The 20,651-nt window shown below is 41.6% G+C and overlaps 1 protein-coding gene across 1 annotated transcript in view; it reads left to right on the top strand.

The window, feature by feature from the left end:
- Positions 1–1,631: 1,631 nt before the first annotated feature.
- The window catches only part of efna3b (ephrin-A3b), a 61,813-nt gene continuing 42,793 nt past the window's right edge, over positions 1,632–20,651 (top strand). The window contains exons 1-2 of the mRNA XM_044359408.1: positions 1,632–2,240; positions 2,541–2,752. Coding sequence (XP_044215343.1) covers positions 2,643–2,752 — 110 coding nt within the window. The 5' untranslated portion in view covers positions 1,632–2,240; positions 2,541–2,642. The remainder of the gene's footprint in view (positions 2,241–2,540; positions 2,753–20,651) is intronic.

A 20,651-nucleotide genomic window follows, 5' to 3' on the forward strand; every position in this document is an offset into this window, starting at 1 on the left:
TATGAATTTCTATTCATGGCACCATATTGGGGATTGGAGGCAGAAATTTCAGAGACAGATATTGCAAAACCGAAGCTATCTGCATGACTTGATACCACTAGCACTTAGTGATAAAATATTTCTTTTTGTGGTTTGGGTTAAACCAACCCCTTAAGGCCAGAACGGGTGTGTGTGAATATATATTTTATATGTACAGTACCAGCCACAAGTTTGAACACACCTTCCCATTGACTTGAATGAGAAAGTGTGTCCAAACTTTTGACTGGTACTATACATGCATACTGTATATCCAAGCATATTATTTGTGTTTGACTGTTACTGTTACTACACACTGCAGTGTAGTGACAAACAGAGAGACAAAGTGAAGAGAGTGAGGAAGGAATGATACACAGATGAGCAAGGAGAGGATGCAAAGGAGGAGTGCTCATTAAAAAGTTGCACGCCTGCTGTAAAGGAGAGACGGAGAGGGAGAGCAGAAGGAGAGGAGACAGTTAGACCACCAGAGACAAAGCTAACAAAAGACAAAACAGCAGAGCTAGGTAGCAGGGATCACAGGCTGACGAAAGTTTGCATTGAAAATTGGAGAGTAAGGTGAGGAGAGGAGGAAGAAGAGAGAGCGAGACAGAGGGGGGATTAAATGGACAGCTCATGAGAAGGGTGGAAGGACCAGAGAAGACAGAGGGATTCCCCGATGGCATCTCATCTCTCTCTCTTTCTTGCTCTCCTTCTCCTTATTTCCCTCCTTTTTTCCCCCAATAAATCATTCTGACTTCTCCTTAATCAACTCATTCCCAGCAGGCGGCGAGAAAACTGTAACAATTTTTCTTCTATCTGCTATCGGTCTCTTTTTCTCCCTCTCTCCTCCTGTCTCTTTCCCTGTCTGGCCTGTTCCTCTCTTGCACACACACACACACACACACACACACACACACACACATACACACACACACATGCAAGCACAGTTTGTGGCAATAGAGGTGACAGAGGGGGGCAAATTACTGAACATTTTACCATGTCTCTGCAGGACAGAGCTTCTGCATTAATTTCTAACTCAGGAATATATGAGCCACATCTCACTGCATGAAAATAAGTTTAAATCAATCTAACATAACGGCTTTAATAGATTTTAGATCTAAAAATGTAATTCATGTGAGAAGAATAAAACAGCAAGTTAAGGGTTCTGTCATCTCAAAAACTTAGTCAGATAAAGTGTGAATATCATTGTGAACATGCCTATACATTATTACATAGAGTTTGTCTATATGATGGATGGAGATTAGGCGAGGGGACATGCGTGTGTGTGCGTGTATGCTGCTGCAATAAGAGGATTGCATATAATAATAGTGTTGTATTAAACTGACTTACAGCGTCTGGGGATCCAAGCAAGGAGGGGTGGTAATGGAGAATATACAGTATGTGTGTGTGCGTGAGTCCATGGGTGTTTTTTAGCCTTATTAATAAAAAAAAATGCAAAAGTGTGTGTGGCTAGGGAGGAGGAGGAAGAAGAGGAGGGGGTGTTACACTGGGGGGGAAGAAATAGGCTGCAGATGGTGGCTGCTGCAGACGTATCTGGCGGAGGATGGGGGTGGGATTCAAAGCTTTCTACTTTTACAGCTGCGGTGGAGGTCGAATAGTTGAGAGAAAACTTCAAGTCGCAGTGATGCCTGATGTGCTGCGACTTGGCCACAATATTGGAGGAATGCGCTTTTGTCGCTCGCAGGGGGTGGAGTTAGAAAGTGAACGAGTGCTGCCTACCAAACAGAAAGAGGAGAAGGAGGAGAGAGAGGGGAAGAGAGAGAGAGGGGGAGAGAGAGAGAGAGAGAGAGAGAGAGAGAGAGAGAGAGAGAGAGACAGAGACGGGTGGGCAGGCTGCTCACCGTAACGATGGTTGTCGGATAGAGTCTTGAAGACCTAATGAAACTGGCTGGTTGAATTGTGCGCAGCGATTATAGAGCTCGGCGTGCTTTGCATCTCTCGGATCCTTGGAAAGGAAAAAAAGAAACTGCAGCAGCACGCAGATATAACAAGAACAGTTATTTAAAAAAAAAGAAGAGGACTTGGTTAATATCTTTTATTTTACTACCGTTTTCCACTCTTATTTTCGCCTTTTCACATCAGCAGCACACAACTCTTTCCCAGCGGACAGGACCGTTTCATGCCCGGAGAAGGACCGACTTCCCGCTTGGACCCGGTGCCGGCCTCCCTCACTCCTCTGGCGGGCTCCAAAGCAGCAGTTCCCGGTGAGAGAGGACCAGGCGCGGCTCACACATAAATGGGGAGCCCGCTCATAAGGACTTGCGCATCCACAAACCCCCTTGTTTGAAGCTCCAGGATTTGTTGGGGAGGGAGGAAGGGGGTTCGCAGTGTCTGGTTTATGGGGGAGGGAGGGGGTTGAGAGGGAGTGGAGGGGAAAGGGGGGGCTCAGTCACTTCACATCACAATAGACTTTGAGTTTTACAACACTTATTAACCAGAGCCAGTCTTACAGTCTTTATCCGTTTGTGTGCATGCATGAAGCTTTTGTTTCTCCCGTCTGTTAGGCATTTGCTGGGATGTTTGAGTCGCGTTGTTTGGTGGGGTGAAGGGACCGAGAGAGTGGCCGGAGAGACCGAGGGACGGAGGCCGAGAGAGGAGCCGAGAGCATGGCTCTGGTAGCGCTGTCTCTCTGGGTGCTAACGAGTCTCACCTGGGGAAACCTGCTCCAGGTGTCCGCCAACAGGCATTCCGTTTACTGGAACAGCTCCAACATACAGTAAGACATCCACTCCTTATGTTTAAATGTGTGTGTGTGTGTGTGTGTGTGTGAGTGTGTGTGTGTGTGTGTGCAATTTCTTCTGATCCCTCCATTCTCCACCTGTTAAAAGGAAGAAACAGAAAAATGTCCTGATTTGCTCTCTGTGGGCTGTCAGATTCATACCATCACTCTCTCAGTTCATCAGTGGTTTATTGCTGGTTTAAGCTTCTCTTGCATGTTCCTCTCTGCTATAGCAGCCACCCTCTTTGTGTGCATCTTTATCCCTTTTTTTTAGTGGCTGAAATTATTTAGATTTACAAAAACTCTCACATCTCACTATGGTAAAGCTATTTTTTGAGTCTCAAACTGCTCTCAGAGACCCCTACTGTGAAGTCAAGGTGGCCCCAAACCATCTTTTCTACACCTTTGCTTGCACAATTCAGCGTCTCCAGCACCAATCTTGTGCATATTCTGGTTTTATGTGGTGACTTCCTTCTTTTTTTTCTCCATCTACTTTCCTCTTCCTTCAGCCACGCTCGGTGGAGGAACCGAGAGAAAAAAGCAAGAGCATCGCATGTGATTCTCTTGCCTTCCTCTCCTCCTCTCTCTCCCGTCATGTGGCTCTCCACTCTCAGTCTTTCAGTGCTCTTTTCTCTCTGTCTTCTCCTCTATCTGGTTCAATTAGGAGCACTTCTTCATCCTGACCCCATTGTGTTGTAGCAGTGTCACTATTCAATCTCTCCTTCTCTCTCCCTCTCCAACTTGCTCTCTTCTTCTATCCCTCTCTAACCCCCTTTCCTTGTTTACACTCAGTCCGTTGGCCTTTTTGTTATCCTCCTAATCTCTCGCTCCTCGCCTCTATCTTGATTCAAGTGAAAAAGGCTTTTTTTTTTCGAAAGCTGCCTTTTTAATACTGTCCTTGTGAGTCCATGGCTCTGCTGCTCGATCTTTAAAGAATGTAGCGTCAGTCTGCAGCAGCACACAGTACTGTAGGCTTATCTCTCTTCTTACAATTCACAATAAAATCTGGCAAGTTTATGTTGTACCAGATGTGTTGCAACACATAATCTCTACATCTACATCTCATTTGTTAAACTCATAGGCGCTTTCTCTTCTGCCCAAAACGCAAAGATAACATTTTGTTAATTTTGCGACCGAAGGCCAGATTTGATATAAGATTTAGTAAAAAAGACATAAAACACTGGCAGAGGCGTGTTTCAGCAAACTTGTGTGATCTACTGTATTTAGCTTTTCCCAATAAGGTCACAAAATAATGCAACAATCAACTACATTTTGGGTCTCATAAGATGCACAAGAGGGCATGTCACACACTAACACACACCTTCGTTTTCGTTCTCCATCTTGCAGTGAATCCGGCCTATGTGTAAGCTTTGCATTCTGTGTTTCTGTTACCAAGCGTCCCCCAGAACATCTCAGTATGTGGCATTTACCTCTTCAGCAGTATTTATTGGACTCCTAAGATGAGCAGTCAGATATAAACCCGTTTTTATGACAGCGCTTATTAAGGACGTAAACAGTCTGAAAACTCAGAAAAATACGCTGTTGTTTTTGCAGGAAGAGGATGAATGATTTTGTCGGCCGACAGTAACTCCAGGCCAGTGATTTTAGTTTACAGCATGAAATAAAACTATGAGAGGCAAGTGAATTTATGCCTCACAACAAAATTACTATACATGAAGTGCTGCACAAAGTAATAAGAGCGGAAAACGTAAGGTTATTGGTTGTGGTACGATACTGTAAACAATATTAGTTTTCCGGAATGTGAGAAAAATAATTTCTGCGAATTTTAGAGAAACTAATATTGCCTGCACAGCTGCTACTAAAGCATTTTAGCTGATATTTTTCTGCAACTCTCAATGTGGAGTGTGCTCATTTTCAATTTCGACTTTTTTGCTCTGTAATAATTTGATAATAAATGCTAATGAAATTCCACCGTCGGTTTTCATATCAGAGACAGAAGTTGATTTAGATAAAATGTGGAGAAAACGCTTAAAGGCATAAAGGAAAAGAAAGAAGTGAACCCGGGACCTCGGTACATTCAGTTCGGGCAGTTTTAACATTGGTAAAATGTATACGTAATTAAGTAATTTGTCATCAGTTTTTTTGCTGTATATTATGAGTGTTTGCTGATAAGTTAGAGAAAAAAAGCTGCAGTTTTTTCAGACGAAGCAGAGGGAGGACTTAAGCAGTCTGGAACAGCCTAACCTTTAACCTAACTGTCCAGGACCTGAGTACTGCAGAACACCGCAGCCTCCCTTCTCTCTCTCCACACGGTCACGGCCAATACTGTTTTCATCCCAGCGGCGGAATATTCTTAGCCCCTGCAGTGTGAGTCTTAGTGTGTCTTTTATAAAAGACTGTGGTTAATTAAAGAACACTGCATCTCAGTGGACCTGCCTCATCCCTGATCTTCCCATCTCTTCCTCTCCCTCTTTTTTTCTTTCTCACTGCACACATACACAGTGACAATGTATGAGCAGTGAGTAGGGATAACTTTTTCAATTCAGCCTACTTAGTGAATAAGGAGACAAAAGGGGCTATGGACAGTGGCTCACAAAAGACAGATAAACTGCAGGATAACCTGTCTAATCTACTCTTTCATACTCTTCTAAGTCCTTTTTTCAACAGCACGGATCTTATTTCCAGCATTTATTTTAATCTCTGCACTCAGTACCACACCATCCAACATTTGTCGGGTTAGCTTGCATGTCTCTAGCCGTTGGCAATCAGCCTCTCTGGAGTTTCTCTAACTCTCAGTGCAGTGTGGAGGTTTAGAAGGCCAATAATAAGCTGTAGTATAGCTGTCAGTTTGAGTGGTAAACACATTGTAAAGCCTGAGGACCCTGCAGTTTCTCAACCAGCTTCTGACCCCGAGCCACTCATCAACCACAAGAGACAGGCTGAGACTGTTGCCAGGGATTAACTACTTCACGCACACATGCACGCACAAACGTGTGCATGCATGCTCACATCTGTACATGTGCACATGCTAGCATGCTCACATATATCTCTACTTATGTGTGTAGACACAAACATACACGCGTTCCCTGCTGCGCACTTTTTTTTAACTTCGAGAAGATGGATCATTTCCTGCGTTTGCGTCTTGCACAAAGGCTGTTGCTACTACCTATCAGTCACTTGTCATTGATATCCCTGGGCATGAATGTGTGTATAATGGTGTGTATGTGTGTGTGTGTGTGTGTATGTGCATTTGTCCTGTTACAGATGTCTCTGTTCATTGATGGGTGACCGAAACAAAAACAAATCCATCAGTCCGTTAAATCACACATTATCTTCCACCACCTGGCAATTAACCACCGCTGTGAGTGTGTGTGCGCACGTCTGTGTGCATGCGTATACGTGTATATGTGTGTAATCTAATAACGCAGCAGTTTGCTGATTTGCATAATAGATACCCGGTGATATCTCTTAATTTATCAGTTGTATATTTCGGAAACGATTAGGCTGTGAATAAACAAACACATCTCTAGACAGTATGTTTGTGTTTGTGTGTGTGTGTGTGTGTGTGTGTGTGTCCATGACATTGTCACCTCAAGGCATACCACTGGAGTAAAGCCAGCTATCGCAAGCAGAATTTGCTCCTCATATAAATGCACATGCGCATGCGTGGTAATCGATGCCGAGGTGGAAGTTGTTTTATATTCATCCAGCTAGTCAGAGTGTGCAGAGACACGTCACGCAGGGCGGTGAGCGAAATAATGCAAGAATATGTGAAGAGAGAGAGAGACAGCGAGACAGAAATACTGTGGGACTGGTTAGAGGAGAAAGGAAGTCAGGAAGAATACAGATGGATTTCATGTTGAATTATAATAGACCAGGGGGAGGAGGGTCATCATAATAATGATAATAATGCTTAGCCAGTGCCCTGATCCACACTCTGAGTTCTCTTATTAAACACAATAACAGTTACCAGTTTCTCTGTGGGTGTGCACGAGAGAGAAGGAGGAAAACGTAGACTCAGACGAGAGGATTAAACAGGCCAATCAACCATCCCCTTGACAGCAACACAAACCTATCTGTCTCCCAGCCCCACTTAGGACAACAACATTTACATTTATGAATATCTGCACAAAGGAGAGTATTACTCACTCACTATCACAAGGCCCGCCTGTGTGTTGCGCGTATGTGCTTGTGTGTACAACCCATCCATCATAGACGTTAGCGCTGCTGCTTCGTACGCATGTCAGCTACCTCTGTGATGGTACACACACACACACACACACACACACACACACACACACACACACAAAATCTCACACAAAGGCTCAGTGATCATCATAACAGTTACATAGACCCAGTGATCAGACTAGTCATTAGTAACGAATAATAAGGCCCCATAGTGTATGGGTGAATGGGTTTTTGGTTTGTGTAGCCATGTGTGGGTGTGAAAGTGTGTGTGTGTGTGTGGTGTGCAGACACTTGCACAGGGACGTCATTAATTAGAAGCAATAGAGAACACCTGTGTGATGGATGACTACTGTTTGCATAATAAGATCCGGTGGCTCTTTCTATGTGTGTGTGTGTGTGAGTGTATATATATGGAAGTAAATACATTTTTCTGATTGAACAGGTATTGTCTGGTAGGTGAGCAGAGGAATAAGGGACATTTACAAGAAAGGAGGAAAAAGAAATGAATTCTTTTCTCGTCATCTATCTTTCCTGTCTTCAGGGATGAGTTAGATTTCAGGAGCGTACTCCCACCTCTCTGTTCTTCTTTCTTCTCTCATCCTCCAATAACCTTACGGGAAAGCACTCTTGGGGTGGTGGTATTTTGGGAGCTGTGTGCTTTTTTTGATGTGAATGTTGTGAGACTCTTTCTCTGTCAAATTTACTTGGACTAAATCTTTCCAGTACCAGAAAATATGCTGCCTCGCTTTGAGGTCTCGTCTTCCTTCACCTCACCTTACCTCACCCACACTTCCCTTTCCTTTTCTTCTCGACACCCTTTTTCCTCTCCTTCTTCTACATTTTGAGATTTTGACCGAAGCCACCTCTCATATTACATTTTCTAAACCTGCCTCCTTGTAAATCCTATGATTTTACACACACACACACATAAAACACTCACATTGATCTTGAGAAAAAGACAAGCCTGAAATATCGAGCCCACCCTGTTTTGCTACATCTCTTGATTGGCTCTTTCATTTCCTCAAACGCTGCCTCGCTTACATGATGGACTAATCGGAACCATTGCTGTGAAAATGGAGTATTGATGTACAGCGTCCGCACTCGCTCGGTCTTGAGTCAAACGCTCGCTGGTCACTGTAATGGTTTTGCATTCAAAGGAGCTGTTTTAGAGGAAGCAGGTTCGAAGGGATTTTAGGGATGTAATGCTGCTAAGACCAAGCTTATATGAAAGTCAGAGTGACTTGAGCAATTCTGATCAAGCCTGACACAAAGTAAGGTTCTTATTGGTGTAAATGCCTGGTCTAGGATTTGTATTGATTCAAGTGACTGCTGATTCCATGCTGGTGGCTCAGTGGTAAGCACAGACGCTTTGCAGGCTGTATGTATCAAGCCTTTCAGAGTCATTGCAAGGAATCGCTCTAAATGGCTGACTAGAACTAAAAATACTTTTACCTCATCGCAAGATTAAGACGCTTTTTTAAAATATAAACTTCCTACAAAAATATTTTACGGCAATCCGAAACATATGATTAAATTCACGATATCTTGTTGTTAATCTTTTAGTAGTTTTGATGTGAATTCAACACATCTGCAGCGATGGCCAGCTTATCTAGATACAGTAAGTTGATACAGGAAAAACAAAATTACAGAAAATAGCATCACTTTCAGTGTTTCCCACAGGTTGAGAATTTATTTTTACTTGTCATCCTCAAGGGAGGCGGAGGTGTAGTGTAGTGGGCTGCACAGAATTCACGATGCACTCTGTTCAAACCATGTCCACATTCATCCACATTTTTACACAGACTTTTACAGGAAGAGAAATAATAAATACTGAAAGACAGAAAACTCTGCTTGTGAAGGGGGGAAGGGCGTCTTTTTGGGTGGATATTTTGTATATGGGAAGCATTGACTTGTGTGACGTCCTACTTCCACGCAGGTAAAGTCTAAAACATATTTAGCCTGAACTAATAAACATGAAGCATCATATCTTAATTTCTTTTTAGAAATGGTTTTATACCAATGTATTTTTTTTTTCTGATTTCTGTATACGTATCTAGGTTAAAAACAAATTAAATTGATGTTTTGGTCCTACCTATCGGTCAGTTTTAGCAGTCTGGGCATGCCTGACCCTCATTTGGCCAAATCATTGAATATAATGCATGCAGAGCCAATATGTGTTGATAATGTGATATGGATTTACTTGGAATGTGTCCTCAATATTGCTTGGACCAATGATTTTATGCAAACTCTTCATAACACTGATAAATCCCAGAAAACCACAAATTTTCTCAGGAGTAATACATGGTATTGGAGTTACAGTTGTTATGCCCTTTACATTATTTCTTTGTTTTCAGCAACATGGTTTTGTGTATGTAGCATTACACCCTGGTCAGAATCAGCCAAAATGAATTAGAATACAGTCGGGCTCTTGGTCTTTGAAGATGGTTATTTGTTGTTTCAAATCAGATGATCAGCATGTAATATTTCCGAAATGTGCACGCGTGTTTATCCTATCATTTGCCACCTGCTGGGAACTCCAGCCGCTTAGAGCAACTCTGCAGTTAGACTAAATCCTAGAGCAGACAGGGTGGTTGCCTTTTCTCAGTGAGAAAAAAGCTGAGAAATTATTTGGGAAAAATGTTTTTTTTTATCTCTATTCCCAAAAGGATGACCAAATATGCATCATTAGGACTGATTTCTCAATCCGAGTTGCTTAATAGACCTTTTTTCTGGGCGGGCATTTTAACACGTCATACCAAGAAAAGCACATGTGCAATTAATAACATGAATCATGGCTGTGTTCCATTGTGCATGCTGGCTCACTGGCAGGGCTTACTGGGGTACCTAAATGGAACAGAGCCATCGTTAATGTTATTAGTTACACCTGTGCTTCTCCTGCTATGACAAGTCAAAAAGCTGTGAAAAAGGTCTATAAATATGATTGCAGGTTTGGTTCCTGACTGGAGAGCCTTATGTTTGTGTGGGTTTCCTCAATGGTGCTCTGGTTCCCTCCCCACGCCCAGCAACAAGGCGTGAGTGTGTTAAGGCTACTGTATACTCTCTCAGAAGTGCTGTCTGGACAGTCTAAAAGTGATAAAAAGCTCTTGTGAGGCATTTTCTCGCCCAATCATTGTAACCAACAATCTGACAGCCACACCTGCATTGTATAGCGGTGATCGTCACACAGGTGTGAAAATGGGCTGAGCTCTAGATATGGTGAAAAGTTCTTTTCCCCCCTACATTCCCACTTCCATCAATGTCCCCATTCACTGCTGAGCCGCACCAATCACCTCCTTGTTGGCAGCGGTGGAGAGGCTGTGTGCTTTCAGAGAAGAGAGGAGGATTGCAACTAAAATTGGGATCAACATCTGAGCAACAGCTGCGACAGATATGAGCTGATAGACAGGCGCTCTGTTTACCTCCGCTTCATGTTGTTGAATCAGAGTGACTCCGCTCTGGCACTCAACAAAAACCAGGACATGTGGCTACTTGTGTGATGCCTGTGAATACAATATTTTATTTTCCGAAGCCTCTTTATTAACTATTCCACCAGCGAACACCTCCACTTTACAATCCTTCCCTCTCTCTTTCATCTAGCTTCTCATCCCACTTCTAGTGGATTTCTGAGAGAGTGTATTTCAGCCTTTAGCCTTTTGACGAACTGGCCATGTATCTATTGTGCTTTCCTGCCATTTACTCACTGACTATGCATGAGCAGGTATAGATGAGTGTACTCCAACAGATGCATGTACTTTACCTTTGTGGTACCATACTGTTGTTTTTACCAGCAGCTTAAGAAAAGAGACATTGCAGTTATCTGATTGCACGATGACTTCACACAGAGCTCACACGAAGACAAACATTGCTTATATTGATATTGGCTTCTCCGTTGCTGATTTCAAGATGTTTTAAAATGTTCCTCACTGTTCTGTTTAACCTGAATGTAATCCCAGTGTGTGTGTGTGTGTATAAGATATACAAAGAAATGCAGGGAAAAGAGACAATAAACAGATCTTTTCAGGACAGCTTCATCGGATCTTAACAATCAATTCTCAGAAATCGCTTTGAAATAATGAGAGGAACTGTGTCAGAGTCTCGCAGCGTTCATGCTGATTTAAGTTAAAACTCTGCCGTGTGAGGTGGATGAATTGTTTTTTTCTCCTTGACAGGCGAATTATTGAATGACCGTCTTCCCTCATTATCTGTAGATTTTAGGCAAAATGTGGGACGAAACAAGAATTTATCTTTCCCACCCATGTGTTAAATTTGAACAAATTGTCCAGAGAGAACAAATCCCACAGCAATGGACCGGAGGCGAAATTCGAAACACACACACACACACACACACACACACACACACACACACACACACACACGTTTATGTACACACTCACACGTACACACTCGATGTTGTTGATATCAACATTATTCTCTTAGCCGATGCCTAAGCTCCAGCAGTGTAATCAGGTGCTAATAACAAGGCTGTGATGTTTACAAGCTGTTTCAAAGCGCTTCATATATTTGTGTGTGTATGTGAGTATTCTCTATGTGATGCCTACTCTATTCCCTGCCAGCGCTGTGGGGGCTTTGGGGGGGTACTAATAATGTAGACTGTCAGCTCTTGCACACACACACACACACACACACACACACACACACATGCGCACACACCAGATGCGCATATGGTGTGTTTGTGACGTGGCTAATGATAGCAGCGTAGCGGCAGTCTGTGGCCATATGCTGAGCCTGATCACAACAGAGCAGAGTGGCCTAGTGTTAATAAACTCTACTGACATGACAATTAGGAATTAGGACGCACGATATTTGATTTTTTGCCGATATCCGATATGCTGATGTTTTCCATATTGCATATTTTTTTCCTTCTAATTGCAGAGAACATCAAGTCTCTCCTGCAGTGGAATTAAGATATTATTATGCCTTCTGTTATCATGATTACCAACTGACAGATGCAGACATTAAATACCATGCTTTTTAAGATGTACACATTCACTGGGCAAAATAAGAAAACTACTTCAACTTAGGTTACATGTAAAACATTTTTTCAAACATCATTTTCAAACAAAACTGTAAGATTCATCCTACTTTAACAGGCTTGGATGATTTTCTCCCTGAGACAATCTTGACAACAACCACGGCCAGGACAACTTTGACCTATTTCACGAGTTGCAAAAAAAGTAAGTAAATGTAATCTTTGTCCACAGGGATCATGTGGAAGTAAGTAAACTGTATAGCCAATTGAAAGAACATAAATAGACATAGTGTACTCTAATAATGTCATAGAATAATACATCAGTCAGAGGGACCAAACCACTGCTTTTACTTTTATACTTTAACTACATCATGTAAACATGTATGGGTACTTTTACTTCTTCCACCTCTACAATAAAGCTGGATAAGATCCAGAGACAGTCAGTGATGCAGCTCCTCCATGGAGGATAACTAAAGCTGCTCAGGTTGACAACTGACAACAAAATAAATTCATTTAGCATCTTCACTGTTTGATTTGGGCTGTTATGGCAGTTAAAACAAAGCTGACAGTTAAGAATTCCTTGCCAGCCACCGCATTCAAAGCTACCAAGGCCATCGCTACAACAACACTGAGCATCGAGTTAGCACCAAAACCAACACAGAAATATTTTTCTCAGGACGTTATGCAGGACCAGCAGAGATAAATATATCTTTATAGATTCATCTTGCAGTTTAACTTCATCCATTAAGCCCTTTTCCTCTTCGCCTTGCACCTACATCCCCGAACACGTGTCCAGCATCACGAAGCTAGCCAGCTAAACAGAACAGCACTGCTTGATTACACACATAAACAACACAGGAGTAAAAATCCTCCGGGTGCCTTTGTTTCACTGCTTTTTAAATGCCCGACATGGTGACAACATCCACTGGCACGAAGAGTGTTTACTGTACAAACAGTTAAACAGTTTGTTGATCATTTAGTCGATGGTTTGCATTGCGTGTGCATAATTAAAGCGTCATCTTATAGGCCTGTCATATCGGCAGAAATGTTCACTTTGGGCCGATGCCAATATTTCATTTTAAAGCCTTTATCGGCCGATACCAATGGCATGCTGATATCATCGTGCATCCCTGTTAGGAAGTTTCCACATAAAAGCAGCAGTCCCACGTGAAAATGCAACTGTTTCCATTAAACCTACACATTAGGAATCAACTGCTGCTGACCAAGACAGAGGAGCAGCGGGGAGGAGAGCTGCTCTGTTGACAGGAAAAGTGTCTGTTGTCACTGCTCACTGGGCAGAAGTGATGCTTTGATTATGAATATTGTTAGTGGTTCTTGGAGACGTAAACAACTTAAGATCTTCCGAGATAATGAGAGCTTTTATTCAGTTTTATGTTAAATGTAGAAATGGCTTCTCTGTAACAGCTTTTCATAAGAAACAATTATGGGGAGATATGAGAAAGACTTGATTGTGAAGGTTTGATTTAGCAGTCAGAGGAAGAAATGTAAGGCAGGGTCCTCACTTCAACAAACTACAGAGGACACAGAATTATGCTTATTCCATCCACAGAGAGAGCGCGGCAGAGAGAGGGAGAGTCTTTAATTGAGGTTTTATCCATTTAAGCTGTCACTAAGAGGCCAACTCTGAAACCTTTTAAGCACTCTTCGTTCAGTAATGACACAAATCAGAGAGGAAATGTGTTTGTGTCAGAGCGTAGGTGTGAATGTGTGTGCGTGCCGTGTGTGTGTTCCGCGTGTTAGCGTTCGTAAAGCAGGAGGGTAATTATGCGGAAATTGGGAAATGGCTAAGTGAATTATGACCTTGTTTCAGCAGAAGGCTTTAATCAGTCGCAGCCAGGCCAGAGAGGGAGGCAGAAATGTTCACTACACGACTAGCACTCCTGATGGCAACAGCAACCAGTCAGTAAAAGTGACTGTTAACACCGTGTTGTGTCAGTCAACCAGTGATTCATGCAGCGGTTATATCCAAAAACCATTGATAGAAATAAAAGTCGTATTCTTTTGTCAGTGTTTTGCTGCTGCTGTAATTGTAGCATTGTTTAAAGTGTGCATTGAGCTGCATGTACAGTGAAGGGTCATGTGTGTAAGTCTGGGCAATAATTCAAAATCATCATCTCAATTAACCGCTATCATTGGTTTCCCATGGTGATGTCATCAAATGACTTGTTTTGTCTAAGTAGTAACCCAAAAATATTAAGTTCACAATGATATAAAACAGAAAAAAAGCAATAAATCCTCACAATTGAAAAGCTGAAAATTGTGAATCTTTGTCATTCTTGAATCAAAATGACATACAATTAATCAGTCATTAAAATAGCTGCAGATTATTTTTCTGTCGATCAAATAATTGTTTCAGCTCTAAAGATCATATCGTGTAGTTGTTTTACAAATATTCTGTTGTCTGAATTTGTCATTCCAAGCAAACTAACAGGTTTAGGTTTTTTTTTTTTACATATGTGAAGGGTTTTGTCTGGTTATATGGAATATTTTCCATATTTTGATCTAGATCAGTGTGACAAAAACATTTGTTTTAATATTGCACTTACAGGCCTGTGTACGTGTGCATGAGTAACTCATTGTGTCTAAATCCAATGGCAGTTGTCTTCAGATTGTGTCCTGCTCGTATAGTGAAAAGAAAATAAAACTCGAGCAAATTCAAATCGCTAAATGGTGTTCACGACCGCGAGGCACTTCATGTCTGATAGGGAAGGGAAGGCTTATAAATCATCGGGTTAAGTGTGAGATAAGAGAAGTAACTTTTTGTCTTGATTGTCTTTGCTATGCTTCTGTGCACAAAATTCTCTCACAACTCAAGCAAGCTCAGACTCAAACTGCCAAATGGATTCATCTGGGAATGAACAAAGAAAAAGGAACATGAATGAAAAGGGTAAACAAAGATAAAACAAGCAAAAAAAAAAAAAAACCCAGCCCAAAGAATGCATAAAAATAATAAAAAGTGATGTGTGTGATGTTGACTGCTGATTGCAGCTGGTGTTGCACAGAACAAAACATAAAACTGAGTGAGTAGATAGGCAAAGTACGTGCACACTGTTGTGATGGATGCCAGTGCAACATGTCATTTTGGTCTCAAACTGGCCATTTTGACAGCGAAAACAGCTGATTTTAATTTTGTTTTTGCACATTTCCGCCTGTACTCTTCATGTGTTTTGAGTATGTGTGTGCCTGCTCGTGTGTGTGTGTGTATGTATGAATAGCTGTAGCTCTTTAATAATAGCTGTTTGGATGTGTGTTTGGGTCAGCAGCACTGCTGTGTGTCAGCGCATCTCAGTGAGCCTCTGTTGGTTCTGGTCTGGCTGTCTATTTCTGTCAATGTTGGATCGATGGCGTCCTACAGACACCGCACTCCTCTCTTGGATGTTTCAGCCTGTTCTTCCCCCTCTCTCGCCGTCTATCTGCTGCTCTGCCCTCCCCTTCCTCCCTCTTCTCTGTAAGTCTCTCCCGCTGCCTATCCTGTTGGCTCGGCTTCTCTGCATCACTTCCTCTTCTCCTCCTCATTGTCCTCCTCCGCATCATCGTACTACTCTCAAGTCTCTCTTCAGATCAGACAATGAGCACTCGGTGTGTGTGTGTGTGTGTGTGTGTGTGTGTGTGTGTGTGTGTGTATGTGTCTATATGTGTGCATTTTTTAGTGATTCTTGCTGCTTGTTTATGAGGGATTCCTGTTCTTGCCTTCAAGTTTTAGACAGTTTATGTGTCGGTGTGCTCAGTGTCAATATATACTGCAGCTCTTCATTCATTCTTCATTGCACGTCTTTGTGTAGGTGTGTGAGTTAGTACTGAAATGATCAGTCAATTAGCTGATTAGTCAAAACTTGAAATATGAATCAACAATTGATTGATGATCAATTGATCGTTTTAAGCAAAAGGCCATTCACTGGTTCCAGCTTCTAAAATGTGAGGACTTGCTGCTTTTCTCTGTTTAATATCGCTGCTAATCAAATATGTTGGGGTTATATGTTGTTAAAGACACGAGCAATTGGAATGGCCATTTTTTACTCAACGATCAATTGAAAATAATGGTGATATTAATGATAGAAATATTAATTAGTTGCAGCTCTACTGTGAGTAAGAGTGTGCGATATGGATAAAATCTATCACAGTATATACAATAGCGCTGAAACAATAAGTTGATTAATCAGTTCGTTTAATAAGCAATTTGTAGTTTATGTTATTTATCAAGCAAAAATGCCAAACAACAGCTTCTCAAATGTGATGTTTTGCTGCTTTTCTCTGTTTTATATCACTGTATATTGAATATTGTTGGGTTTTGGACTGCTGTTTTGACAAAACAAACAATTTTAAAGCATCGTCTTGAGCTCTGGAAAATTGTGAAGGTAATTATTTAAACTATTTTATGACTTTTATAGACTAAATAATTAATGAATTAACTGGAAAATGTATCAGGTTTTTTGTTACAGCCCTAATATATATTAATAAAATGATGCCGGTGGATGAAACTCAACAGAGAAATTATAGATAAAATAAAATATGGAAGTCTGTTTTTGCCTAAACCAGTCAAATAAATATCTGACAAATCAAGGTTCTTTATCACAGAGATGCAAAAATTCAATACTGCTATAAAGCAGCCTCATTCATTGATTTGCACCATCGCCTGCAATGCGAATTGACAATTTTCTATTGACATACAGTATATATCATCATATTTTCCAACCCTATGTTGTATGTGTGAGGTGGATAGTATATGTATGTTAACTCCTGTGTGTGTATGCGCACATGATTCCATGTATGCCCCCTTGTTTCTGACCCTTGAAGATAGATTTTTTTAATGTGCACATGCATTTACATGAGGGACAGCTGTGTCTGTGTGTATATATGTGTGTGCACACTGAACAGAGTCAATGGTTGTTAATGGAGGGAGATAGAGAATGAGGATGGCTGAGAGCTACAGCAGTGATGCTGACTGGCCTCAGTGCTAACACCCACGCTGTCTGTAGGCTCTGCTCTCTGCTCCTACGCTTTGAGGCACAGGGAATGTGCTAGCGTTGCTGTAGTAAGGCCGCATATGAATGAGAGTTTACTATCTCTCTCAGCCAACTTCTCTCTCCTGTGCGACTATCATGTTTTTAATGAAAGTCCGGGGCGGCTGCTGGAGGTGGATTCGTAGACTGTCTTTATTTCACTTGTATGACGGGGAGGGAGAGAGAGAGTAGAGTATAGAGGGGGTGGAGAAAAGAGGGTGCAGGGGGTATAGAGGATGTGGGGGTTGCAGGGTTGTTGTAATGAATGTACTGCAGTTAAAAAGAATTCTGTGTCACTTCCCGGGAGAGAGAGAGAGAGAGAAATAAAGGTGGTGGAGGGGGTGAGGGAGATGTGGGAGGAGATGTTGCGAAATAGGATGTGTTGTGTTGATGGAGCAGAGATCTTCGCAGCCAGGCAAACTCTCCTCCCATCCTCGTTTGTACGTATTGGTGTGTGTGTGTGTGTGTGTGTGGAGGGGTGCAGATAGAAAGCGAGAAAGAAAGCATGTGAATGCCCCACAGCCTACACGCATACCACCCACACACATTACCCACATGTATTAGACCCATACATATGCATGCTCTTCACTCTCCTCCTCTTCTACCTCTCTTTTCATTTTTCCTCTCTGTTTTCCCACTTTCATACACACACACACACAATCTTTTGCATACACACACTCACACATATACAGGGAAAACTTGTTTCACAGGGACAATCTCTGTCATTACCTCCCACGGATTCCTCAAGGGATTACATTGTTATTTTCTACCAGCCCTGATCAAATAAAGTGAGCAAAGGGGGAACACACACACACACACACACTCTTTGCCACACACAAACATATACAGTAGGAAAACCCACACCATACACTCCTATGTTTGCTAAATTGTGATTCAATAAAACACAGGATGATGACACCCATCCGCCCACTCGCAGTATGTGCTGTAAATTGTCGCTCACACCACACATAATGAGTGTTTTTCCCCCTTTGAGGTGAATAGTAAATCTGAGCGTATGTATTGCATCACATGTCGCAATTTTCTACAGTATCAGTTTGGATAATCAAAGGCTCCATGACGGCCTCCTCCTAGAGCGGGTAGGGCCGCAGAGATGGGAGCAGATAGGCAAAGAGACCAGTTTAACTCTCCATCAGCCATATCTGTTGGCCTCTGTTGTTCCTGGAGAGAGAAAAAAGACACAGAGAGCACAGAGAACAAGAAAGACCAGACTGAGAAAAAAAACATTGATGGAGGAGCGAAAGGGAAGGAGGGGAGGACACTGAAGAATAGAGAAAGGAGGGCCCTGCAGAACAGTACTGCCAAAACCGAGGTCAATTGTGATGAAAATGGCCGTTCACATGACCACAATAGCGGCTGAGTGACAGCACTAAAGCAGCATGGACGGGCTTATCCTGATCACTCAGAGCCTTGACTGGGGAAATCACAATGCCCTAGAGATCTGTCCTTTTTGGGCTTGGAGGATCACAGAGCGCCCACGGTCCCAAGCTTTGGCCCTGAAATGTCCCTGACATTACCATATCAATGCCGCCCCGGCTATTCCGCCAAGGAGCAGGGCGGCTAGTGATAGTGCTTCCCGGTTAGCATTGCCCTGTGCCTTCACAAGGCTATTCAGCGGGGAGTCAATGCTAACTCAATGCTAAGTGTGAATGGGAAGAAGTGTAAGCTCACTCCTGTAGCGTGAACCCATGTCTGGCGGTGCATTCAGGCCAGTGTTTGTGTGTGTATGAGTCTCTCCTTCCCTTTTTATATCTCTGCCCCACTCTATTTTTTACATTTTAAGTTGTTTTCATGTATATTCCTCCATAGGGCTGCGTGTTGAGCCTCAATACGTTTTTGGTGCCAATTAAAATGTGTCTGTAGCACGGAGTATCAAAAACTTTCAAAACCAAAAGCTGGCATCGAATACTTGCCATTCTTCACTTGTAAAAAAATATTTTATTTAGGCCAAATTCGTGTACAGCTGCTTTACAATATTGAACATTTGAGTTTGTTTGAGAAGTTTGGCTCCTTTTATAGAAAAACATCCTCACAGTAAGTTAATGGAAAAAGTAAAAATGGAAATTTAAACATCTACAATTCAATAACAATTGTCATGGAATTACAGGTACAGCAAACTGTTGCTGAAGAACATCATGTGGTGTGATGAAAAATCACCCAGAACAGCTACAAAATGCATCTTGTGGTGAGATTGATTTCTTAACTACACTTTTGAAGTCAAAAATGAATTTCAAAAAAGTTTTGTAGCGAAGATGGATGAGGAGTCCTTAAAATTATCAGAAAAAAACCCAACAATTCCATGACAAATGGGCAACCTTCTTCTAGACTGGGTTGCACCAGCTATTCATAAATCCATCTCTAGTTAGTGTGTACAGCCATACCTAAATTCATGGTAACTGTAGTTTTAAAGAGGTGATTTACTAAATTTGGTTGCACCATTAAAATTAAAGGAATATCTTAGCTAGTATAGACTTAAGTAATGTTTTAAGTCAGTTGCAAGGAAACAAAATCAAAAGCTATAAACTATGTAAACAGGAGTAAGCTGTAACATATTGGGAGGTCAAACAATATATTAAACTTATCTGCCAATACGTAATAAATGTAGGCACTTACATATGTGTTATATGTGTAGCGTTCATACAGTATGAACATTATTTTTTGGGAAATATAAATTAAAATGTTCTCTGTTTACATCATAAACTGCATTTTGATCAAGTGTCAGGTCCAATATGTTGACCATATTCCTCTTTTACTCTTCAGTCTATACGGGTCATACTGTTAGTAAGCTAACGTTAGCTTTGTCAGTTGCTTCGTTAGCTACCTAACAATTACACTTGGCAGTTTGTATACATATTTAGCAACAACTAATGTCTATGTGTGAACCATTGACTGTACATAAATATGAATGACGCATCTCCACTTCCTACCACTATGCAAAAGTGAAACCAAAATATCTCCTTTCTGGGATTTGGCATCTTGCTTGTGTGATGTCATTTGGAGCCAGAGTCTGTGAAATAGAGTTGGGCGGCGGATAGAGACGACGGTTTGAGAGTGACTGTCATGGCTGTCAATCATGATGTCACTCCCCCTTTTTATATTTTTTATAACTAATCAAAAACAAACTTATCAGAAAAATGAGCACTTGATAAGAACTACCTAAAATGACAGAAACCATCTTTGGGAAAAATATATTTTACTTGAACTTTGATATTTTAGTTTGACTCATGTCCCATCCACTAACATGGAGGGGACGGGATTTATGACCTATACTACAGCCAGTCAACATGGGGCGACCAAGATGTTTTGGCTTCACTTTTGGGGAGCTGTCATGACATCCATCTTTATGTCAAATGGTCAATAGTCATCAGTCAATAGTGTGAACTAGTTTGTGTAGTACAACCCGTTTTAATTTAGTGATGCTTAAATATCCACTTAGTAACAGTTTAAACTTAAAAACAGCTGGTATAACTGATCATATGTTGGGAAGCTACATACTATATGGACCTTGTGGCGAGATTGTTTTCTCAAAGAGAAACAAAGTATTGTTTTGATATCAGTACCACAATTCAGGTATCATATCCGCTTAAATGTCTTGTACTCCACAACCTTGTACAGTTTCCTTGATGACTGAAACAGCAGTCTTTGGGGTGTGTAAGAGAAAATAATATTGTGTGAGAACATCCTCTTGTGTTGTGAGGATATTATATCATCTGACGCT

Source organism: Thunnus albacares, chromosome 8 (assembly GCF_914725855.1).
Source record: "Thunnus albacares chromosome 8, fThuAlb1.1, whole genome shotgun sequence".
Classification (NCBI taxonomy): domain Eukaryota; kingdom Metazoa; phylum Chordata; class Actinopteri; order Scombriformes; family Scombridae; genus Thunnus; species Thunnus albacares.